The sequence below is a fragment of the Cinclus cinclus genome, chromosome 36, assembly GCF_963662255.1.
Source record: "Cinclus cinclus chromosome 36, bCinCin1.1, whole genome shotgun sequence".
In the NCBI taxonomy this organism is placed as follows: Eukaryota; Metazoa; Chordata; class Aves; order Passeriformes; family Cinclidae; genus Cinclus; species Cinclus cinclus.
The window spans coordinates 403,170-423,771 of NC_085081.1; the positions used below are offsets into that span (position 1 = coordinate 403,170).

Consider the following 20,602-nt stretch of genomic DNA (forward strand, 5'->3'; position numbering starts at 1 on the left):
AGACCCCAAAAAATTTGGGATCCCCAAAAATTTAACCCCCCCTCCCCCCCCCCCCCCCCCCCCGGATTCCTCCAACATTTGGGGATTCCCCCCCCCCAAAAAAAAAACAAAAAAACCCAAAATTGGGAATTCCCCCCAGATTTGGGATCTCCCAGACGCCCCCCTAAAATTTGGGGGACCCCCCAAAAAAATTTGGCGACCCCAAAACCTCCAAATTTGGGATCCCCAAAAACCCCCAGATCCCAAAAAAAAAAAAATTTGGGGAACCCCAAACTTTGGAATTCCACCCATAACCCCAAAATTTGGGATCCCTTAAAAAAAAAAAAAAAAAAAAAAAAAATCCCCAAAAGCCAAAAAATTTTGGGGACCCAAAAAATTAGGGAATTTCCCCCGAATTTGGGATCTCAAAACCTCCAAATTTGGGGAACCCCAAAAATTTTGGAAACCCCAAAATTTAAAGGAACCCAAGCAACCCAAAACCCCCAAAAATTTGGGAAAACCCCCCAAAATTTGGGAAAACCCCAAAAATTGGGAATTCCCCTCAGAAAATCCTGAAAAACCCCCAAAATTTGGGATCTCCAAAATTCCCTAAAATCCAAAAAAAAAACCAAAAAAAACAAAAAAACCCCAAACTTAGGACCCCCAAAATCCCAAAAAATCGATAATTCCCTGAAATTTGGGGACCCCAAAACCCCAAAATTTGGAGATCCCCCCCCCAAAAAAACAAACAAACAAAAAAAAAAACCAAAATCCCCCAAAAATTCGGATTCCAAAAATCCCCAGATCCCAAAAAAATTTTGGGGACCCAAAAAATCGGGAATTTCCCCCAGATTTTGGATCCCAAAACCTCAAAATTTGGGGACCCCCCCCCCCCCAAAAAAAAAAAAAAAAAAAAAAAAAATTTGGAAACCCCCAAATCCCAAAATTTGAGGTCCCGAAACCCCCTAAAAATTTGGGAAAAATTCCCAAAATTTTGGGGTGTCCCGTGACCCCTCCCCCTCTCCCGCAGCGCCCCCGAGGCAGCGAAGAGCCCGGGTGAGAAACTGGGAATTCTGGGAATTCCGGGAATTCCGGGGAAATTCGGGAATTTGGGGGAATTCTGGGAATTCTGGGAAATTTGGGAATTCCGGGGAAATTCGGGAATTTGGGGGAATTCTGGGAATTCTGGGAAATTTGGGAATTCCGGGGAAATTCGGGAATTTGGGGGAATTCTGGGAATTCTGGGAAATTTGGGAATTCTGGGGAATTCTGGAAATTCGGGGAAATTTGGGAATTCCGGGGAAATTCGGGAATTTGGGGGAATTCTGGGGAAATTCGGGAATTTGGGGGAATTCTGGGAATTCTGGGGAATTCTGGGAATTCCGGGGAAATTCGGGAATTCTGGGGAATTCTGGAAATTCGGGAATTTGGGGGAATTTGGGAATCCTGGGAAATCTGGGAATCCTGGGGAATTCTGGGAAAATTTGGGAATTCCGGGGAAATTCGGGAATTTGGGGGAATTCTGGGAATTCTGGGAATTCCGGGGAAATTTGGGAATTTGGGGGAATTCTGGGAATTCTGGGAATTCGGGGAAGTTCGGGAATTTGGGGGAATTCTGGGAACTGTGGGGAAATTTGGGAATTCTGGGGAATTCTGGAAATTCGGGAATTTGGGGGAATTTGGGAATCCTGGGAAATCTGGGAAAATTTGGGAATTCTGGGAAAATTTGGGAATTCCGGGAATTCCGGGAATTTGGGGGAATTCTGGGGAAATCTGGGAATCCTGGGGAATTCTGGGAAAATTTGGGAATTCCGGGAATTCCGGGGAAATTCGGGAATTTGGGGGAATTCTGGGAATTCTGGGAATTTCGGGGAAATTTGGGAATTTGGGGGAATTTGGGGAATTCTGGGAATTCCGAGGAAATTCGGGAATTTGGGGGAATTCCGGGGAAATTCGGGAATTTGGGGGAATTCCGGGAATTCTGGGGAAATTTGGGAATTCCGGGGAAATTCTGGAAATTCGGGAATTTGGGGGAATTTGGGAATCCTGGAAAATCTGGGAATTCTGGGAATTCCGGGAATTCTGGGGAAATTCGGGAATTTGGGGGAATTCCGGGAATTCCGGGGAAATTTGGGAATTTGGGGGAATTCCGGGAATTCTGGGAATTCTGGGAAATTCGGGAATTTGGGGGAATTCCGGGAATTCTGGGGAAATTTGGGAATTCTGGGGAATTCTGGAAATTCGGGAATTTGGGGGAATTTGGGAATCCTGGAAAATCTGGGAATCCTGGGGAATTCTGGGAAAATTTGGGAATTCCGGGAATTCCGGGGAAATTCGGGAATTTGGGGGAATCCTGGAATTTTGGGAATTCCAGGGACTTTGGGGGAATTTGGGGGAATTTGGGGAAATTCGGGAATTTGGAAAATTCGGAAATTTTGGAAATCCTGGAATTTCGGAAATTTGTGAATTGGGGAAATTCAGGAATTCGGGAATTTGGAAATTGGGGGAAATTTGGGGGATTTGGGTTGGAATTTTTTGGGAGAAAATTGCTGAAAATTGGGAAAAATTGGGAGGAAAATTTGGGAATTTGAGAATTTTGGGTGGAATTTTTGGGATGAAATTGGTGGAAATTGGGAGGAAAATTTGGGGGATTCGGGACGGAATTTGGGGAAATGGGAAAAACGGGAAAATTTGGGGGAATTTGGGACTTTTTGGGAGGAAAATTTGGGAATTTTGGGGGGAATTTGGGGAAATTCTGGAGGAAAATTTGGGGGGGGGTAAATTTTGGGGGAAACTGGAGGGAAAATTGGGGGAGAAAATTTGGGAAAAAAAGATTTGGGAATTTTGGGGATTTGGAGTGGAATTTTGGGAAGGATGTGGAAGGAAGATTTGGGTGGGAAATGTGGGAATTTTTGGGATTTGGGAGGAATTTGGGGGGATTTGGGGGAAATTTGGGACATTTTGGGGAAATTTGGGGAATTTGGGGAAAATTGGGTGGATTTGGGGGAATTTTTGGGCATTTTGGGAATTTTTGGGGCAATTTTGAGGGAATTGGGGGAAGATTCGGGGAGATTTTGGGAATTTTTTTGGGAGGTTTCGAGGGGATTTGGGGGAAATTTTGGGGAAAATTTTGGGGCAAATTGAGGAGATTTTGGGGGAATTGCAGAAATTTCGGGAGGTTTTGAGGGAATCTTTGCGGAATTTGGGAAAATTTGGGAATTCCGGGGGGAAATTTGGGAGGGGATTTGCAGAGATTTGGGCAAAATTTGAGGAAAAACGGCGTGGGAAAAAAAAAATTGGGAATTTCGGGGGGAATTTGGGGGAAAATTTGGGAAAATTTTGGGGGGAAATTTCGAATTTTAATTTTTTTTCCCCCCCCCGCAGCCCCCGCGGCCTCGGCGTAGCCCCGCCCCCCGGAATGAAGCCCCGCCCCTTTTGGATCAAGCCACGCCCACACGGGCTAAGCCCCGCCCCCAGTGCATGAAAACTCCTCCCCCCCCCCCAAAAAAAAAAAAAAATTGGGGGGGAAAATTTGGGGGACCCTCCCCCCACTGCACGGAGCCAAGGATACCCCAAAAAACCCCCCAAAAAAACCCCAAAAAATCCCCAAAAAATCCCCAAAATTGAGGACCCCTCCCCCATTCACCTCAAGCACTCGGGACCCCCCCAAAAAAATTTGGGGTGACCCCTCCCCACCTCCCCCCCCCAAAAAAATTGCACTTTCACACCTGGGAGGCCCCAAAATTTTGGGGACCCCCCTTCCAAAAAAAAAAAAAAAAAAAAAAAAAAACAAAATTTGGGGACCCACCCTCCCCAAAAAATGCACTTTGATATTGGGGATCCCCCCCCCCCCAAAAAAAATTTGGGGAGACCCCAAAAAAATTTGGGGAACCCCCCCCCGGCCCCCAAACCTCCCAAAATATTGGGGGTGACCCCTCCAAAAATGCACTTTGAGGCCCAAAAATTTGGGGAACTCCCTCCAAAAATACAAAATAAAAATTTGGGGGGAACCAACCCCCCCCCCCCCCCCCCAAAAAAAAAAAAATTTTGGGGAACCCCTCATAAATTTGGGATCCCCCATAAAAGAGACCCCTAAAATTTGGGGAATCGTTCCTGGATTTTGGGGGTCCCCAAATTTTTGGGGCCCGTCGTTCCCGCCCTCCCCCCTCCCCTCCCCCCCCCGGATTTTGGGGCCCCTCCCCCCGCACTGAAATAAAGGAGAGGTTTGGATACGGCCGCTGGGGGGCGCTGTGCGTGTCGCTGCTTCCCCCAAAATCCCCCAAAAATTCCTCTAAATCCCCCCAAAAATTCCTCCCAAAATTCCTCAAAATCCCCCCGAAAAATCCCCCCCCAAATTCCCCAAAATCCCCCCCAAAAATTCCACAAAAATTCCCAAATATTTCCTAAAAAATTCCTTCATATCCCCCCAAAAATTCCTCTAAATCCCCCCAAAAATTCCTCCCAAAATTCCTCAAAATCCCCCCGAAAAATCCCCCCCCAAAATTCCCCAAAATCCCCCCCAAAACTTCCACAAAAATTCCCAAATATTTCCCCGAAAATTCCCCTAAAAATTCCCCAAAATCCCCCCAAAAATTCCTCTAAATCCCCCCAAAAAATCCCCCCCAAAATTCCCAAATATTCCCCCGAAAATTCCCCCGAAAATTCCCCTAAAAATTGCCCAAAATCCCCCCCAAAAAATTCCCCTAAAAACTCCCCAAAATTCCCCAAAATCCCCACGAAAATTCCTCAAAAATTCCCAATTATTTCCCCAAAAATTTACCCCAAAAATCCCCCCAAAAATTCCCAAATATTTCCCCGAAAATTCCCTAAAATTCCCCCCAAAATTCCCAAATATTTCCCCGAAAATTCCCCTAAAAATTGCCCAAAATCCCCCCCAAAAAAATTCCCCAAAAATTCCCCAAAATCCCCGCCAAAAATTCCACAAAAATTCCCAAATATTTCCACGAAAATTCCCCAAAATCCCCCCAAAAATTCCCCAAAATTCCCCTAAAAATTCCCCAAAATCCCCCCAAAAATTCCCAAATATTTCCTAAAAAATTCCTTCATATCCCCCCAAAAATTCCCCAAAATCCACCCCAAAAATTCCCAAATATTTCCCCAAAATTCCCCAAAAAATTCCCTAAAATTCCCCCAAAAATTCCCAAATATTTCCCTGAAAATTCCCTTAAAAATTCCCCCAAATCCGCCCCAAAAATTCCTCCAAAAATTCCCAAACATTTCCCCAAATATTTCCCCAAAAATTCCCCCCCAAAATTTCCCCAAATCCCCCCCAAAATTCCCAAATATTTCCCCGAAAATTCCCCCCAAAATTCCCCTAAAAATTCCCCAAAATCCCCCCAAAAATTCCCAAATATTTCCCCAAAAATTCCCCCAAAATTCCCAAATATTTCCCTGAAAATTCCCCTAAAAATTCCCCAAAATCCCCCCCCAAAAATTCCCAAATATTTCCCGAAAATTCCCCAAAATTTCCCCAAAATATTACAGAAAATTCCCCCCAAAAATTCCCCAAAATGTTCCAGTAAATTCCCCCCAAAATTCCCGAAAATTCCCGGAAAATCCTCCCAAATTTTCCCCAAAAGTCTCAGAAATATTTTCCCAAAAAAATTCCCCCAAATTCTAATCCTGGGATCGCCAAAAATTCCACAAAATTGCCCGAAAAATTCCCGCAAAAAATTCCAAAAATTCCCCTAAAACTTGGCAAAAAATTCAGAATTTCTCCCCAAAATTCCCAAAAAATTTCCCCCCAAAATTCTCCAAATAATTCCAAAAATAATCTCCCCCCAAAAAATCCCAAAAAATTCCCTCAAATCCCAACCCGAAATTCCCAAATTCCCGAAATTCCAACCCGGGACCCCCGAAAATCTCCTTGAAATTCCGCAAATCCCACCCGGGAACCCCAAAATAAACCCGGGATCCCCCGAAATTCCACCCCGGCACCCAAAAATCCAACCCTGGGATGGCCAAAATTCCCCAAAATTCCCCAAATTCCATCCCTGGAACCCCCAAATCCCACCCGGCGCTCTCAAAATCCCCCCCCCCCCCCGCAGTCCGGTTTGGTGTCGCCCGCTCGGCAATGACGTGTGGAGGCGGGGCCTGTGGCTGCCCCTCCGCCGATTGGTTGGGAGTGGACGATGCTGATTGGTTGGGAGTGAATGCGCGGTGCTCATTGGTCAGTGTGGGACGGGCGGGTGGTGCTGATTGGCCATGGAGGTGAGGGGGGTGGGGCCTTGAACGCGGAAGTGGCGATCGGAGTCGGCCCAGTGCTCCCAGTAGAGCCAGTTCAGTCCAAGTAACGCCCAATGAGCTCTTCCAGTGTTCCCAGTGACCCCCTCCAGTTCACCCAGTTTGTCCCAGTCCTTCCCAGTTTCCTCCCAGTTCCATTCCAGTCTCTCCCAGTCCATCCCATCCCCAAACTGTCGCGATATTTTTGCCTCTCGCGCGCTCCGTTCTTCTCCAATGGGAGGGCGCGTTGAGCGACCGGAAGTGACGTTCCAGACCGGAAGTGCAAGCGGCGGCGGCAGCGCAGGAACAACAGTGGGAAACAGCTGGGGGGAATTGGGATGGACTGGGATGAACTGGGGGGAATTGGGATGGGACTGGGAAGGACTGGGGGTAATTGGGATGGGACTAGAATGGACCGGAGAGACCTAGAGAGTAACTGGGAGCACTGGAAGGGAAATAGGGGTTACTGGGAGGGTCGAGGAAGCGTACTGGGAGTATTGGGATGAGCGGGGAGCGATGCTGGGATGAACTGGGAGCGATTTGGGGCGGTACTGGGAGAACTGAGAGGGATACTGGGATGGACTAGGTTGAAATGAGTGGTCACTGGTTCTTACTGGTGTCATTGGGAGAGTACATGGACGGGCACTGGGGGTTACTGGGATGGACTGGGGCCTGCTGTGGTCCATACTGGTCTGTACTGATCCATACTGGTTTGTACTGGTGCAGATGAACCTGGAGCGCGTCTCCAATGAGGAGAAGCTGGAGCTGTGCCGGAAATACTACCTGGGTGAGTGACCAGTGAGTGACCGGTGAGTGACCGGTGAGTGACCAGTGAGAGACCAGTGAGTGACCGGTGAGTGACCGGTGAGTGACCAGTGAGTGACCAGTGAGAGACCGGTGAGTGACCAGTGAGTGACCAGTGAGTGACCGGTGAGTGACCGGTGAGTGACCAGTGAGTGACCGGTGAGTGACCAGTGAGTGACCAGTGAGTGACCAGTGAGAGACCGGTGAGTGACCGGTGAGAGACCGGTGAGTGACCGGTGAGTGACCGGTGAGAGACCGGTGAGTGACCGGTGAGTGACCGGTGAGTGACCGGTGAGTGACCAGTGAGTGACCAGTGAGTGACCAGTGAGAGACCAGTGAGAGACCAGTGAGAGACCGGTGAGTGACCGGTGAGTGACCGGTGAGAGACCGGTGAGAGACCAGTGAGTGACCGGTGAGAGACCAGTGAGTGACCGGTGAGAGACCAGTGAGTGACCGGTGAGTGACCGGTGAGTGACCGGTGAGAGACCGGTGAGAGACCAGTGAGTGACCGGTGAGTGACCAGTGAGAGACCAGTGAGTGACCGGTGAGTGACCAATGAGAGACCAGTGAGTGACCAGTGAGTGACCGGTGAGTGACCGGTGAGAGACCGGTGAGTGACTCTGTGTTACCTGTGCAGGTGTGTGTGTGTGTGTGTTACCTGTCCGGGTGTGTGTGTGTTACCTGCGCAGGTGTGTGTGTGTTACCGGTGCAGGTGTGTGTGTGTTACCTGTGCAGGTGTGTGTGTGTGTGTTACCTGTCCAGGTGTGTGTGTGTTACCTGTGCAGGTGTGTGTGTGTGTGTTACCTGTGCAGGTGTGTGTGTGTTACCTGTGCAGGTGTGTGTGTGTTACCTGTCCAGGTGTGTGTGTGTGTGTGTTACCTGTGCAGGGGTGTGTGTGTTACCTGTGCAGGTGTGTGTGTGTGTGTGTTACCTGTGCAGGGGTGTGTGTGTTACCTGTGCAGGTGTGTGTGTGTGTGTGTTACCTGTGCAGGTGTGTGTGTGTTACCTGTGCAGGTGTGTGTGTGTGTTACCTGTGCAGGTGTGTGTGTGTTACCTGTGCAGGTGTGTGTGTGTGTTACCTGTGCAGGTGTGTGTGTGTTACCTGTGCAGGTGTGTGTGTGTTACCTGTGCAGGTGTGTGTGTGTGTGTTACCTGTGCAGGTGTGTGTGTGTTACCTGTGCAGGTGTGTGTGTGTGTGTTACCTGTGCAGGTGTGTGTGTGTTACCTGTGCAGGTGTGTGTGTGTGTGTTACCTGTGCAGGTGTGTGTGTGTTACCTGTGCAGGTGTGTGTGTGTGTTACCTGTGCAGGTGTGTGTGTGTTACCTGTCCAGGTGTGTGTGTGTGTGTGTTACCTGTCCAGGTGTGTGTGTGTTACCTGTGCAGGTGTGTGTGTGTGTGTTACCTGTCCGGGTGTGTGTGTGTTACCTGCGCAGGTGTGTGTGTGTTACCGGTGCAGGTGTGTGTGTGTGTGTGTTACCTGTCCAGGTGTGTGTGTGTTACCTGTCCAGGTGTGTGTGTGTTACCTGTGCAGGTGTGTGTGTGTTACCTGTCCAGGTGTGTGTGTGTGTGTGTTACCTGTCCAGGTGTGTGTGTGTTACCTGTGCAGGTGTGTGTGTGTTACCTGTCCAGGTGTGTGTGTGTGTGTTACCTGTCCAGGTGTGTGTGTGTTACCTGTGCAGGTGTGTGTGTGTGTTACCTGCGCAGGTGTGTGTGTGTTACCTGTGCAGGTGTGTGTGTGTGTGTGTTACCTGTGCAGGTGTGTGTGTGTGTGTTACCTGTGCAGGTGTGTGTGTGTTACCTGTGCAGGTGTGTGTGTGTGTGTGTTACCTGTGCAGGTGTGTGTGTGTTACCTGTCCAGGTGTGTGTGTGTTACCTGTGCAGGTGTGTGTGTGTGTGTTACCTGTGCAGGTGTGTGTGTGTTACCTGTCCAGGTGTGTGTGTGTGTGTGTTACCTGTGCAGGGGTGTGTGTGTTACCTGTCCAGGTGTGTGTGTGTGTGTGTTACCTGTGCGGGTGTGTGTGTGTTACCTGTCCAGGTGTGTGTGTGTGTGTGTTACCTGTCCAGGTGTGTGTGTGTTACCTGTGCAGGTGTGTGTGTGTTACCTGTGCAGGTGTGTGTGTGTGTGTTACCTGTGCAGGTGTGTGTGTGTTACCTGTCCAGGTGTGTGTGTGTTACCTGTCCAGGTGTGTGTGTGTGTGTTACCTGTCCAGGTGTGTGTGTGTGTGTGTGTTACCTGTCCAGGTGTGTGTGTGTTACCTGTGCAGGTGTGTGTGTGTTACCTGTGCAGGTGTGTGTGTGTGTGTGTTACCTGTGCAGGTGTGTGTGTGTGTGTGTGTGTGTGTGTTATCTGTGCAGGTGTGTGTGTGTTACCTGTGCAGGTGTGTGTGTGTTACCTGTCCAGGTGTGTGTGTGTTACCTGTGCAGGTGTGTGTGTGTTACCTGTGCAGGTGTGTGTGTGTGTGTTACCTGTGCAGGGGTGTGTGTGTTACCTGTGCAGGTGTGTGTGTGTGTGTGTTACCTGTGCAGGTGTGTGTGTGTTACCTGTGCAGGTGTGTGTGTGTGTTACCTGTGCAGGTGTGTGTGTGTGTGTTACCTGTGCAGGGGTGTGTGTGTTACCTGTGCAGGTGTGTGTGTGTTACCTGTGCAGGGGTGTGTGTGTTACCTGTGCAGGTGTGTGTGTGTGTGTGTTACCTGTGCAGGTGTGTGTGTGTTACCTGTCCAGGTGTGTGTGTGTTACCTGTGCAGGTGTGTGTGTGTGTGTGTTACCTGTGCAGGTGTGTGTGTGTGTTACCTGTGCAGGTGTGTGTGTGTGTGTGTTACCTGTGCAGGTGTGTGTGTGTTACCTGCGCGGGTGTGTGTGTTACCTGTGCAGGTGTGTGTGTGTGTGTGTTACCTGTGCAGGTGTGTGTGTGTTACCTGTCCAGGTGTGTGTGTGTTACCTGTGCAGGTGTGTGTGTGTGTTACCTGTGCAGGTGTGTGTGTGTTACCTGTGCAGGGGTGTGTGTGTTACCTGTGCAGGTGTGTGTGTGTGTGTGTTACCTGTGCAGGTGTGTGTGTGTTACCTGTGCAGGTGTGTGTGTGTGTTACCTGTGCAGGTGTGTGTGTGTGTGTTACCTGTGCAGGGGTGTGTGTGTTACCTGTGCAGGTGTGTGTGTGTTACCTGTGCAGGGGTGTGTGTGTTACCTGTGCAGGGGTGTGTGTGTTACCTGTGCAGGTGTGTGTGTGTGTGTTACCTGTGCAGGTGTGTGTGTGTTACCTGTGCAGGTGTGTGTGTGTGTTACCTGTGCAGGTGTGTGTGTGTGTGTGTTACCTGTGCAGGTGTGTGTGTGTTACTTGTGCAGGTGTGTGTGTGTGTGTGTTACCTGTGCAGGTGTGTGTGTGTTACCTGTGCAGGTGTGTGTGTGTTACCTGTGCAGGTGTGTGTGTGTGTGTGTGTTACCTGTGCAGGTGTGTGTGTGTTACCTGTGCAGGTGTGTGTGTGTGTGTGTTACCTGTGCAGGTGTGTGTGTGTGTGTTACCTGTGCAGGTGTGTGTGTGTGTGTGTGTGTGTGTTACCTGTGCAGGTGTGTGTGTGTGTTACCTGTGCAGGTGTGTGTGTGTTACCTGTGCGGGTGTGTGTGTTACCTGTGCAGGTGTGTGTGTGTTACCTGTGCAGGTGTGTGTGTGTTACCTGTGCAGGTGTGTGTGTGTGTGTTACCTGTGCAGGTGTGTGTGTGTTACCTGTGCAGGTGTGTGTGTGTGTGTTACCTGTCCAGGTGTGTGTGTGTTACCTGTGCAGGTGTGTGTGTGTGTGTTACCTGTGCAGGTGTGTGTGTGTTACCTGTGCAGGTGTGTGTGTGTGTGTTATCTGTGCAGGTGTGTGTGTGTTACCTGTGCAGGTGTGTGTGTGTGTTACCTGTGCAGGTGTGTGTGTGTTACCTGTCCAGGTGTGTGTGTGTGTGTGTTACCTGTGCAGGGGTGTGTGTGTTACCTGTGCAGGTGTGTGTGTGTGTGTGTTACCTGTGCAGGTGTGTGTGTGTTACCTGTGCAGGTGTGTGTGTGTGTTACCTGTGCAGGGGTGTGTGTGTTACCTGTGCAGGTGTGTGTGTGTGTTACCTGTCCAGGTGTGTGTGTGTTACCTGTGCAGGTGTGTGTGTGTTACCTGTGCAGGTGTGTGTGTGTGTGTGTTACCTGTGCAGGTGTGTGTGTGTGTGTTACCTGTGCAGGTGTGTGTGTGTTACCTGTGCAGGTGTGTGTGTGTGTTACCTGTGCAGGTGTGTGTGTGTTACCTGTGCAGGTGTGTGTGTGTGTTACCTGTGCAGGGGTGTGTGTGTTACCTGTGCAGGTGTGTGTGTGTGTTACCTGTCCAGGTGTGTGTGTGTTACCTGTGCAGGTGTGTGTGTGTTACCTGTGCAGGTGTGTGTGTGTGTGTTACCTGTGCAGGTGTGTGTGTGTTACCTGTCCAGGTGTGTGTGTGTTACCTGTCCAGGTGTGTGTGTGTTACCTGTGCAGGTGTGTGTGTGTGTGTTACCTGTGCAGGTGTGTGTGTGTTACCTGTGCAGGTGTGTGTGTGTGTGTTACCTGTGCAGGTGTGTGTGTGTGTGTGTTACCTGTGCAGGTGTGTGTGTGTTACCTGTGCAGGTGTGTGTGTGTGTTACCTGTGCAGGTGTGTGTGTGTGTGTTACCTGTGCAGGGGTGTGTGTGTTACCTGTGCAGGGGTGTGTGTGTTACCTGTCCAGGTGTGTGTGTGTGTGTGTTACCTGTCCAGGTGTGTGTGTGTTACCTGCGCAGGTGTGTGTGTGTTACCTGTGCAGGTGTGTGTGTGTGTGTGTGTGTGTGTGTTATCTGTGCAGGTGTGTGTGTGTTACCTGTCCAGGTGTGTGTGTGTTACCTGTGCAGGTGTGTGTGTGTGTTACCTGTGCAGGTGTGTGTGTGTTACCTGTGCAGGGGTGTGTGTGTTACCTGTGCAGGTGTGTGTGTGTGTTACCTGTGCAGGTGTGTGTGTGTTACCTGTGCAGGGGTGTGTGTGTTACCTGTGCAGGTGTGTGTGTGTGTGTTACCTGTGCAGGTGTGTGTGTGTTACCTGTCCAGGTGTGTGTGTGTGTGTGTTACCTGTGCAGGGGTGTGTGTGTTACCTGTCCAGGTGTGTGTGTGTGTGTGTTACCTGTGCAGGTGTGTGTGTGTTACCTGTGCAGGGGTGTGTGTGTGTGTGTTACCTGTGCAGGTGTGTGTGTGTGTGTTACCTGTGCAGGTGTGTGTGTGTGTTACCTGTGCAGGTGTGTGTGTGTGTGTGTTACCTGTGCAGGTGTGTGTGTGTTACCTGTCCAGGTGTGTGTGTGTTACCTGTGCAGGTGTGTGTGTGTTACCTGTGCAGGTGTGTGTGTGTTACCTGTCCAGGTGTGTGTGTGTGTGTGTTACCTGTGCAGGGGTGTGTGTGTTACCTGTCCAGGTGTGTGTGTGTTACCTGTGCAGGTGTGTGTGTGTGTGTTACCTGTGCAGGTGTGTGTGTGTTACCTGTCCAGGTGTGTGTGTGTGTGTGTTACCTGTGCAGGGGTGTGTGTGTTACCTGTGCAGGTGTGTGTGTGTGTGTGTTACCTGTGCAGGTGTGTGTGTGTTACCTGTGCAGGTGTGTGTGTGTGTTACCTGTGCAGGTGTGTGTGTGTTACCTGTGCAGGGGTGTGTGTGTTACCTGTGCAGGTGTGTGTGTGTGTTACCTGTCCAGGTGTGTGTGTGTTACCTGTGCAGGTGTGTGTGTGTTACCTGTGCAGGTGTGTGTGTGTTACCTGTGCAGGTGTGTGTGTGTGTGTTACCTGTGCAGGTGTGTGTGTGTTACCTGTCCAGGTGTGTGTGTGTGTGTTACCTGTGCAGGTGTGTGTGTGTTACCTGTGCAGGTGTGTGTGTGTGTGTTATCTGTGCAGGTGTGTGTGTGTTACCTGTCCAGGTGTGTGTGTGTGTGTTACCTGTCCAGGTGTGTGTGTGTTACCTGTGCAGGTGTGTGTGTGCGTGTTACCTGTGCAGGTGTGTGTGTGTTACCTGTCCAGGTGTGTGTGTGTGTGTGTGTTACCTGTCCAGGTGTGTGTGTGTTACCTGTGCAGGTGTGTGTGTGTTACCTGTCCAGGTGTGTGTGTGTGTGTGTTACCTGTCCAGGTGTGTGTGTGTTACCTGTGCAGGTGTGTGTGTGTGTGTGTTACCTGTGCAGGTGTGTGTGTGTGTGTGTTACCTGTGCAGGTGTGTGTGTGTTACCTGTGCAGGTGTGTGTGTGTGTGTGTTACCTGTGCAGGTGTGTGTGTGTGTGTGTTATCTGTGCAGGTGTGTGTGTGTTACCTGTCCAGGTGTGTGTGTGTTACCTGTGCAGGTGTGTGTGTGTGTTACCTGTGCAGGTGTGTGTGTGTTACCTGTGCAGGGGTGTGTGTGTTACCTGTGCAGGTGTGTGTGTGTTACCTGTGCAGGTGTGTGTGTGTGTGTTACCTGTGCAGGGGTGTGTGTGTTACCTGTGCAGGTGTGTGTGTGTGTGTTACCTGTGCAGGGGTGTGTGTGTTACCTGTGCAGGTGTGTGTGTGTTACCTGTGCAGGTGTGTGTGTGTTACCTGTGCAGGGGTGTGTGTGTTACCTGTGCAGGTGTGTGTGTGTGTGTTACCTGTGCAGGTGTGTGTGTGTTACCTGTCCAGGTGTGTGTGTGTTACCTGTGCAGGTGTGTGTGTGTTACCTGTGCAGGTGTGTGTGTGTGTGTGTTACCTGTGCAGGTGTGTGTGTGTTACCTGTGCAGGTGTGTGTGTGTGTTACCTGTGCAGGTGTGTGTGTGTTACCTGCGCGGGTGTGTGTGTTACCTGTGCAGGTGTGTGTGTGTTACCTGTGCAGGTGTGTGTGTGTGTGTGTTACCTGTGCAGGTGTGTGTGTGTTACCTCTGCAGGTGTGTGTGTGTTACCTGTGCAGGTGTGTGTGTGTGTGTGTGTGTTACCTGTGCAGGTGTGTGTGTGTGTGTGTGTGTTACCTGTGCAGGTGTGTGTGTGTGTGTTACCTGTGCAGGTGTGTGTGTGTTACCTGTGCGGGTGTGTGTGTTACCTGCGCGGGTGTGTGTGTTACCTGTGCAGGTGTGTGTGTGTTACCTGCGCAGGTGTGTGTGTGTGTGTTACCTGTGCAGGTGTGTGTGTGTTACCTGTGCAGGTGTGTGTGTGTGTGTTACCTGTGCAGGTGTGTGTGTGTTACCTGTGCAGGTGTGTGTGTGTGTGTTACCTGTGCAGGTGTGTGTGTGTTACCTGTGCAGGTGTGTGTGTGTGTGTTACCTGCGCAGGTGTGTGTGTGTGTGTTACCTGTGCAGGTGTGTGTGTGTTACCTGCGCGGGTGTGTGTGTTACCTGTCCAGGTGTGTGTGTGTTACCTGTGCAGGTGTGTGTGTGTGTGTGTTACCTGTGCAGGTGTGTGTGTGTTACCTGTGCAGGTGTGTGTGTGTTACCTGTCCAGGTGTGTGTGTGTTACCTGCGGGGGCGCGCTATCCCCGTGCCAGGTGCGTTACCTGTGCCGTTCCCTGCACAGGTGGGTTCCTGCTGCTGCCCTTCCTGTGGTTGGTGAACGTGCTCTGGTTCTCCCGCGAGGCCTTCCTGGCCCCGCCCTTCGGGGAGCAGCCGCGCATCAAACACTGTGAGAGGGATTTGGGGGATTTGGGGAGTGGAGGGGGAAATTTGGGAGATTTTTGGGGGATTGGAGGGGAAAATTTGGGAAATTTTTGGGGGATTTGGGGATTGGAGGGGAAATTTTGGGAGATTTTTGGGGGATTCGGGGATTGGAGGGGAAATTTTGGGGGGATTTGGGGGATTGGAGGGGAAAATTTGGGAAACTTTTGGGGGATTTGGGGATTGGAGGGGAAATTTTGGGAGATTTTTGGGGTATTTGGGGATTGGAGGGGAAAATTTGGGAGATTTTTGGGGGATTCGGGGATTGGAGGGGAAATTTTGGGAGATTTTTGGGGGATTCGGGGATTGGAGGGGAAATTTGGGAAATTTTTGGGGGATTTGGGGATTGGAGGGGAAATTTTGGGAGATTTTTGGGGGATTCGGGGATTGGAGAGGAAAATTTGGGAATTTTTTGGGGGATTTGGGGGATTGGAGGGGAAAATTTGGGAAATTTTTGGGGGATTTGGGGGATTGGAGGGGAAAATTTGGGAATTTTTTGGGGGATTTGGGGGATTGGAGGGGAAATTTTGGGAGATTTTTGGGGGATTTGGGGATTGGAGGGGAAATTTTGGGAGATTTTTGGGGGATTTGGGGATTGGAGGGGAAGTTTTGGGAAATTTTGGGGGGATTTGGGGATTGCAGGGGAAATTTTGGGAGATTTTTGGGGGATTTGGGGGATTGGAGGGGAAATTTTGGGAGATTTTTGGGGGATTCGGGGATTGGAGGGGAAATTTTGGGGGGATTTGGGGGATTGGAGGGGAAAATTTGGGAGATTTTTGGGGTATTTGGGGATTGGAGGGGAAAATTTGGGAGATTTTTGGGGGATTTGGGGATTGGAAGGGAAAATTTGGGAGATTTTTGGGGGATTCGGGGATTGGAGGGGAAATTTTGGGAGATTTTTGGGGGATTCGGGGATTGGAGGGGAAAATTTGGGAGATTTTTGGGGGATTCGGGGATTGGAGGGGAAATTTTGGGAGATTTTTGGGGGATTCGGGGATTGGAGGGGAAATTTTGGGAGATTTTTGGGGGATTCGGGGATTGGAGGGGAAAATTTGGGAAATTTTTGGGGGATTTGGGGGATTGGAGGGGAAAATTTGGGAGATTTTTGGGGGATTTGGGGATTGGAGGGGAAATTTTGGGAGATTTTTGGGGGATTTGGGGGATTGGAGGGGAAATTTTGGGGGGATTTGGGGGATTGGAAGGGAAATTTTGGGAGATTTTTGGGGGATTTGGGGATTCGAGGGGAAATTTTTGGAAATTTTTGAGGGATTTGGGGATTGCAGGGGAAATTTTGGGAGATTTTTGGGGGATTTGGGGATTGGAAGGGAAAATTTGGGAGATTTTTGGGGGATTCGGGGATTGGAGGGGAAATTTTGGGAGATTTTTGGGGGATTGGAGGGGAAAATTTGGGAGATTTTTGGGGTATTTGGGGATTGGAGGGGAAAATTTGGGAGATTTTTGGGGGATTCGGGGATTGGAGGGGAAATTTTGGGAGATTTTTGGGGGATTCGGGGATTGGAGGGGAAATTTTGGGAGATTTTTGGGGGATTCGGGGATTGGAGGGGAAAATTTGGGAAATTTTTGGGGGATTTGGGGGATTGGAGGGGAAATTTTGGGAGATTTTTGGGGGATTTGGGGGATTGGAGGGGAAATTTTGGGGGGATTTGGGGGATTGGAAGGGAAATTTTGGGAGATTTTTGGGGGATTTGGGGATTCGAGGGGAAATTTTTGGAAATTTTTGAGGGATTTGGGGATTGCAGGGGAAATTTTGGGAGATTTTTGGGGGATTCGGGGATTGGAGGGGAAATTTTGGGAGATTTTTGGGGGATTGGAGGGGAAAATTTGGGAGATTTTTGGGGTATTTGGGGATTGGAGGGGAAAATTTGGGAGATTTTTGGGGGATTCGGGGATTGGAGGGGAAATTTTGGGAGATTTTTGGGGGATTCGGGGATTGGAGGGGAAATTTTGGGAGATTTTTGGGGGATTCGGGGATTGGAGGGGAAAATTTGGGAAATTTTTGGGGGATTTGGGGGATTGGAGGGGAAAATTTGGGAGATTTTTGGGGGATTTGGGGATTGGAGGGGAAATTTTGGGAGATTTTTGGGGGATTTGGGGGATTGGAGGGGAAATTTTGGGAAATTTTGAGGGATTTGTGTGGAAATTTTGGGGAATTTTTGGGGAATTTGAGTGGAATTTTTGGGGGATTTTGTGGGACTGGAGGGGAAATTTTGGGGGAATTTTTGGGGGATTTGTGTGGAAATTTTGGGGGATTTTGAGGGATTTGAGTGAAAATTTCGGGGAATTTTGTGGAATTTGAGTCGAATTTTTGGGGCATTTTGGGGGATTGGAGTGGAAATTTTGGGGGAATTTTGGGGGATTTTGGGGGATTTGAGTGGAAATTTTGGGGGAATTTTTGGCAGTTTTTGGGGGATTTGAATGGAAATTTTGGGGGAATTTTGGGGGATTTTTGGGGGATTTGAGTGGGAATTTTTGTGTGATTTTGAGAGATTGGAGTGGAAATTTCGGGCGATCTTGGGGGATTTAAGTAGAAATTTTGGGGAATTTTTGGGGGATTTTGAGGAGATTGGAGTGGAAATTTTGGGGAATTTTTGGGGATTTTGAGGAGATTGGAGTGGAAATTTTGGGGAATTTTTGGGGATTTTGAGGAGATTGGAGTGGAAATTTTGGGGAATTTTTGGGGATTTTGAGGAGATTGGAGTGGAAATTTTGGGGAATTTTTGGAGGATTTTGAGGAGATTGGAGTGGAAATTTTGGGGAATTTTTGGGGATTTTGAGGAGATTGGAGTGGAAATTTTGGGGAATTTTTGGAGGATTTTGAGGGATTTGAGTGGAAATTTTTGGGGAATTTTTGGGGAATTTGAGTGGAAATTTTGGGAGAATTTTTGGAGGTTTGTGAGGAATTTTGGGGGATATGGTTAATTTTTGGGGAATTTGAGGTGGGATTTGGGGGATTTTCTGGGGATTTTGGGGAAATTTGGGAGATTTTGGGGGGATTTTAACTGGGATTTGAATGGAAATTTTGGAGGATTTTTGGGAGATTTTTGAGGAATTTTGGGGTGGTTTAGGGGGATTTTGGGGTATTTGAATGGAAATCTGGGAGGAATTTTGAGCGGATTTTAGGGAAATGTTTGGGAGATTTTTAGGGGATTTTGGGAAGGATTTTAACTGGAATTTGAGTGGAAGTTTTGGGGGATTTTTGGGGAATGTTGGGGGGAATCTTAGCCTAGGTTTGAGTGGAAATTTGGGGAATTTTCGGGCTGATTTGAGCTGGTTTTGGGCTGATTTTTGGGCTAATTTTGGATGATTTTTGGGTTGATCTGGGGTGTGATTTTGGGCTGACTTTTCTCATTTTTGGGTGTGATTTTGGGGTGATTTCAGCCATTTTTGGGTGTCATTTGAGGGCTGATTTTGGTCGGTTTTGGGTGATTTTCGGGCTAATTTTTGGGCTTGTTTTGGCCAGTTTTGGGTGTGATTTTGGGTGATTTTCGGGCTAATTTTTGGGCTTGTTTTGGCCAGTTTTGGGTGTGATTTTGGGCTGATTTTGGTCAGTTTTGGGTGTGATTTTGGGCTGATTTTAGGTGTGATTTTGGGCTGATTTTGGCCAGTTTTGGGTGTGATTTTTGGGCTGATTTTGGCCAGTTTTGGGTGTGACTTTGGGCTGATTTTGGCCAGTTTTGGGTGTGATTTTGGGCTGATTTTGGCCAGTTTTGGGTGTGATTTTGGGCTGATTTTGGTCAGTTTTGGGTGTGATTTTGGGTGATTTTAGGTGTGATTTTTGGGCTGATTTTGGCCAGTTTTGGGTGTGATTTTGGGCTGATTTTGGTCAGTTTTGGGTGTGATTTTGGGTGATTTTAGGTGTGATTTTTGGGCTGATTTTGGTCAGTTTTGGGTGTGATTTTGGGTGATTTTAGGTGTGATTTTTGGGCTGATTTTGGTCAGTTTTGGGTGTGACTTTGGGCTGATTTTGGCCACTTTTGGGTGTGATTTTGGGTGTGATTTTTGGGTGTGATTTTGGTCAGTTTTGGGTGTGACTTTGGGCTGATTTTGGCCACTTTTGGGTGTGATTTTGGGCTGATTTTGGCCACTTTTGGGTGTGATTTTGGGTGATTTTGGGTGTGATTTTGGGCTGATTTTGGCCAGTTTTGGGTATGATATTGAGCTGATTTCTCCAATTTTTGGGTGTGATTTCAGCCATTTTGGGGTTTGATTTCAGCCATTTTCAGGTGGGATTTTGAGGTGGTTTCTGGGCTGGTTTGGGGTTTGATTTCAGCCATTTTCAGGTGGGATTTTGAGGTGGTTTCTGGGCTGGTTTGGGTTTGATTTCAGCCATTTTCAGGTGGGATTTTGAGGTGGTTTCTGGGCTGGTTTGGGTTTGATTTCAGCCATTTTCAGGTGGGATTTTGAGGTGGTTTCTGGGCTGGTTTGGGTTTGAGTTCAGCCATTTTCAGGTGGGATTTTGAGGTGGTTTCTGGGCTGGTTTGGGTTTGATTTCAGCCATTTTCAGGTGGGATTTTGAGGTGGTTTCTGGGCTGGTTTGGGTTTGATTTCAGCCATTTTCAGGTGGGATTTTGAGGTGATTTCTGGGCTGGTTTGGGTTTGATTTCAGCCATTTTCAGGTGGGATTTTGAGGTGGTTTCTGGGCTGGTTTGGGTTTGAGTTCAGCCATTTTCAGGTGGGATTTTGAGGTGGTTTCTGCCATTTTTGGTGTTCCCCCTCCCGTTCCAGACGTTGTGCGCTCGGCCGTGGGTGCAGCGCTCTGGGGGCTGGGCCTGGGCGTGTGGGTGGGGCTGTTCCAAACCCGCCGCAACCAATGGGGAGCGCTGGGCGACGCCCTCAGCTTCACCCAGCCAATGGGAGAGCCCTGAGCCCGCGCGGCAGCCAATGGGAGAGCACAGAGGTGAGGGCGCATCTGGGATGGACCAATGGGGGCAGTGGGGGTGGGGCCATGTCCTTATATGGAATTAGGATTCACCCAGCCTATAGGAGAGCCTTGAGCCTGAGCGGCAGCCAATGGGAAAGCAGAGAGGTGAGGGCGGGGCAGGGATGGACCAATGGGGGCGGGGCTATGTCCTTATATGTGGTGAAGATTCACACAGCCAATGGGAGAAGGTGGGGAGAGGGTGGGGTTTAAAGCAGCCAATGGGAGATGCCAGAGGGGGCAGGGTTTCACCCAGCCAATAGGAAAGAGCAGAGAGGGGGTGGGGCCTCAATTGGCCAATGGGAGCTGAGGGTGAAATTGGGGCAGGGCTTGGAGCAGCCCATGGGAACTCTCTGGAAATAGGGGCGTGGTCACAGCCAGCAAATGGTAAAGTAGGAAGGGGTGGGGACTCTGGAATGGGAGGAGCCATTTGTGGGAAAAAGATAAAAAGGTGTGGCCACTCTGAAGGGGGCGTGGCTTTGCCACATTGACCCCTCCCCTTTTGCCACACCCTACAGGAGGGATGATGTCACTGCCCCAAAGCAACCACACCCCTTTTCTCCAAATAAAGGCAGTGACCACACCCAAACATGGGCGTGGAGCGGTTTTCATTGGGGTGGGGTCGTGTTGGGCGTGGCCTCACTGCACTGGCCCCACCCCCACAGAAATGATGACATCACCACCTCAATGGAAACCCCACCCCTTTCTCCAAATAAAGGCATTGACCACACCTGTACCCAAATATGTGCATTGCGTGTTTTGGGGGTGGGTGTGGCCAGGGCTGGGCGGGGCCTCACTGCGTTGACCCCTCCCCCAACACCATTATGACATCAAAATCACAGAGACCCCGCCCCCTTTATCCAAATGAAGGCCTTGACCACACCCACACCTATTGGACTAAACCAGCATGGACCAGCATAAACCAGTATGAACCAGTACAGATCACTGTGAACCACCGGCACCACCCCAGTTCATCCCAGTATCCCCCA

At 49.5% G+C, this 20,602-nt stretch overlaps 1 protein-coding gene across 2 annotated transcripts; it reads left to right on the plus strand.

Annotated features, from left to right (window-relative positions):
* Positions 1-6,499: 6,499 nt before the first annotated feature.
* Positions 6,500-20,349, plus strand: PSENEN (presenilin enhancer, gamma-secretase subunit). 2 transcript variants are annotated; one of them, XM_062512375.1, is made up of 5 exons: positions 6,500-6,534; positions 6,949-7,009; positions 14,538-14,642; positions 19,421-19,592; positions 20,132-20,349. In XM_062512375.1, exons 2-4 carry the CDS (start codon positions 6,949-6,951, stop codon positions 19,558-19,560), a joined length of 306 nt encoding a protein of 101 aa, XP_062368359.1. In that variant the 5' UTR covers positions 6,500-6,534; the 3' UTR covers positions 19,561-19,592; positions 20,132-20,349. The 2 variants fall into 2 exon arrangements, with proteins under 2 accessions (XP_062368359.1, XP_062368358.1); XM_062512374.1 differs by lacking the exon at positions 6,500-6,534 and having other exon boundaries at positions 6,611-7,009.
* The last annotated feature ends 253 nt before the right edge of the window (positions 20,350-20,602 follow it).

Excerpts from the sequence above, each read along its gene's own strand:
- PSENEN (XM_062512374.1), top strand. The coding sequence starts at position 6,883 with ATGGACTGGGGCCTGCTGTGGTCCATACTGGTCTGTACTGATCCATAC. Across the intron at positions 7,010-14,537 it reads GTGCCGGAAATACTACCTGG|GTGGGTTCCTGCTGCTGCCC; the intron begins GTGAGTGACCAG and ends TTCCCTGCACAG. Across the intron at positions 14,643-19,420 it reads GCAGCCGCGCATCAAACACT|ACGTTGTGCGCTCGGCCGTG; the intron begins GTGAGAGGGATT and ends CTCCCGTTCCAG.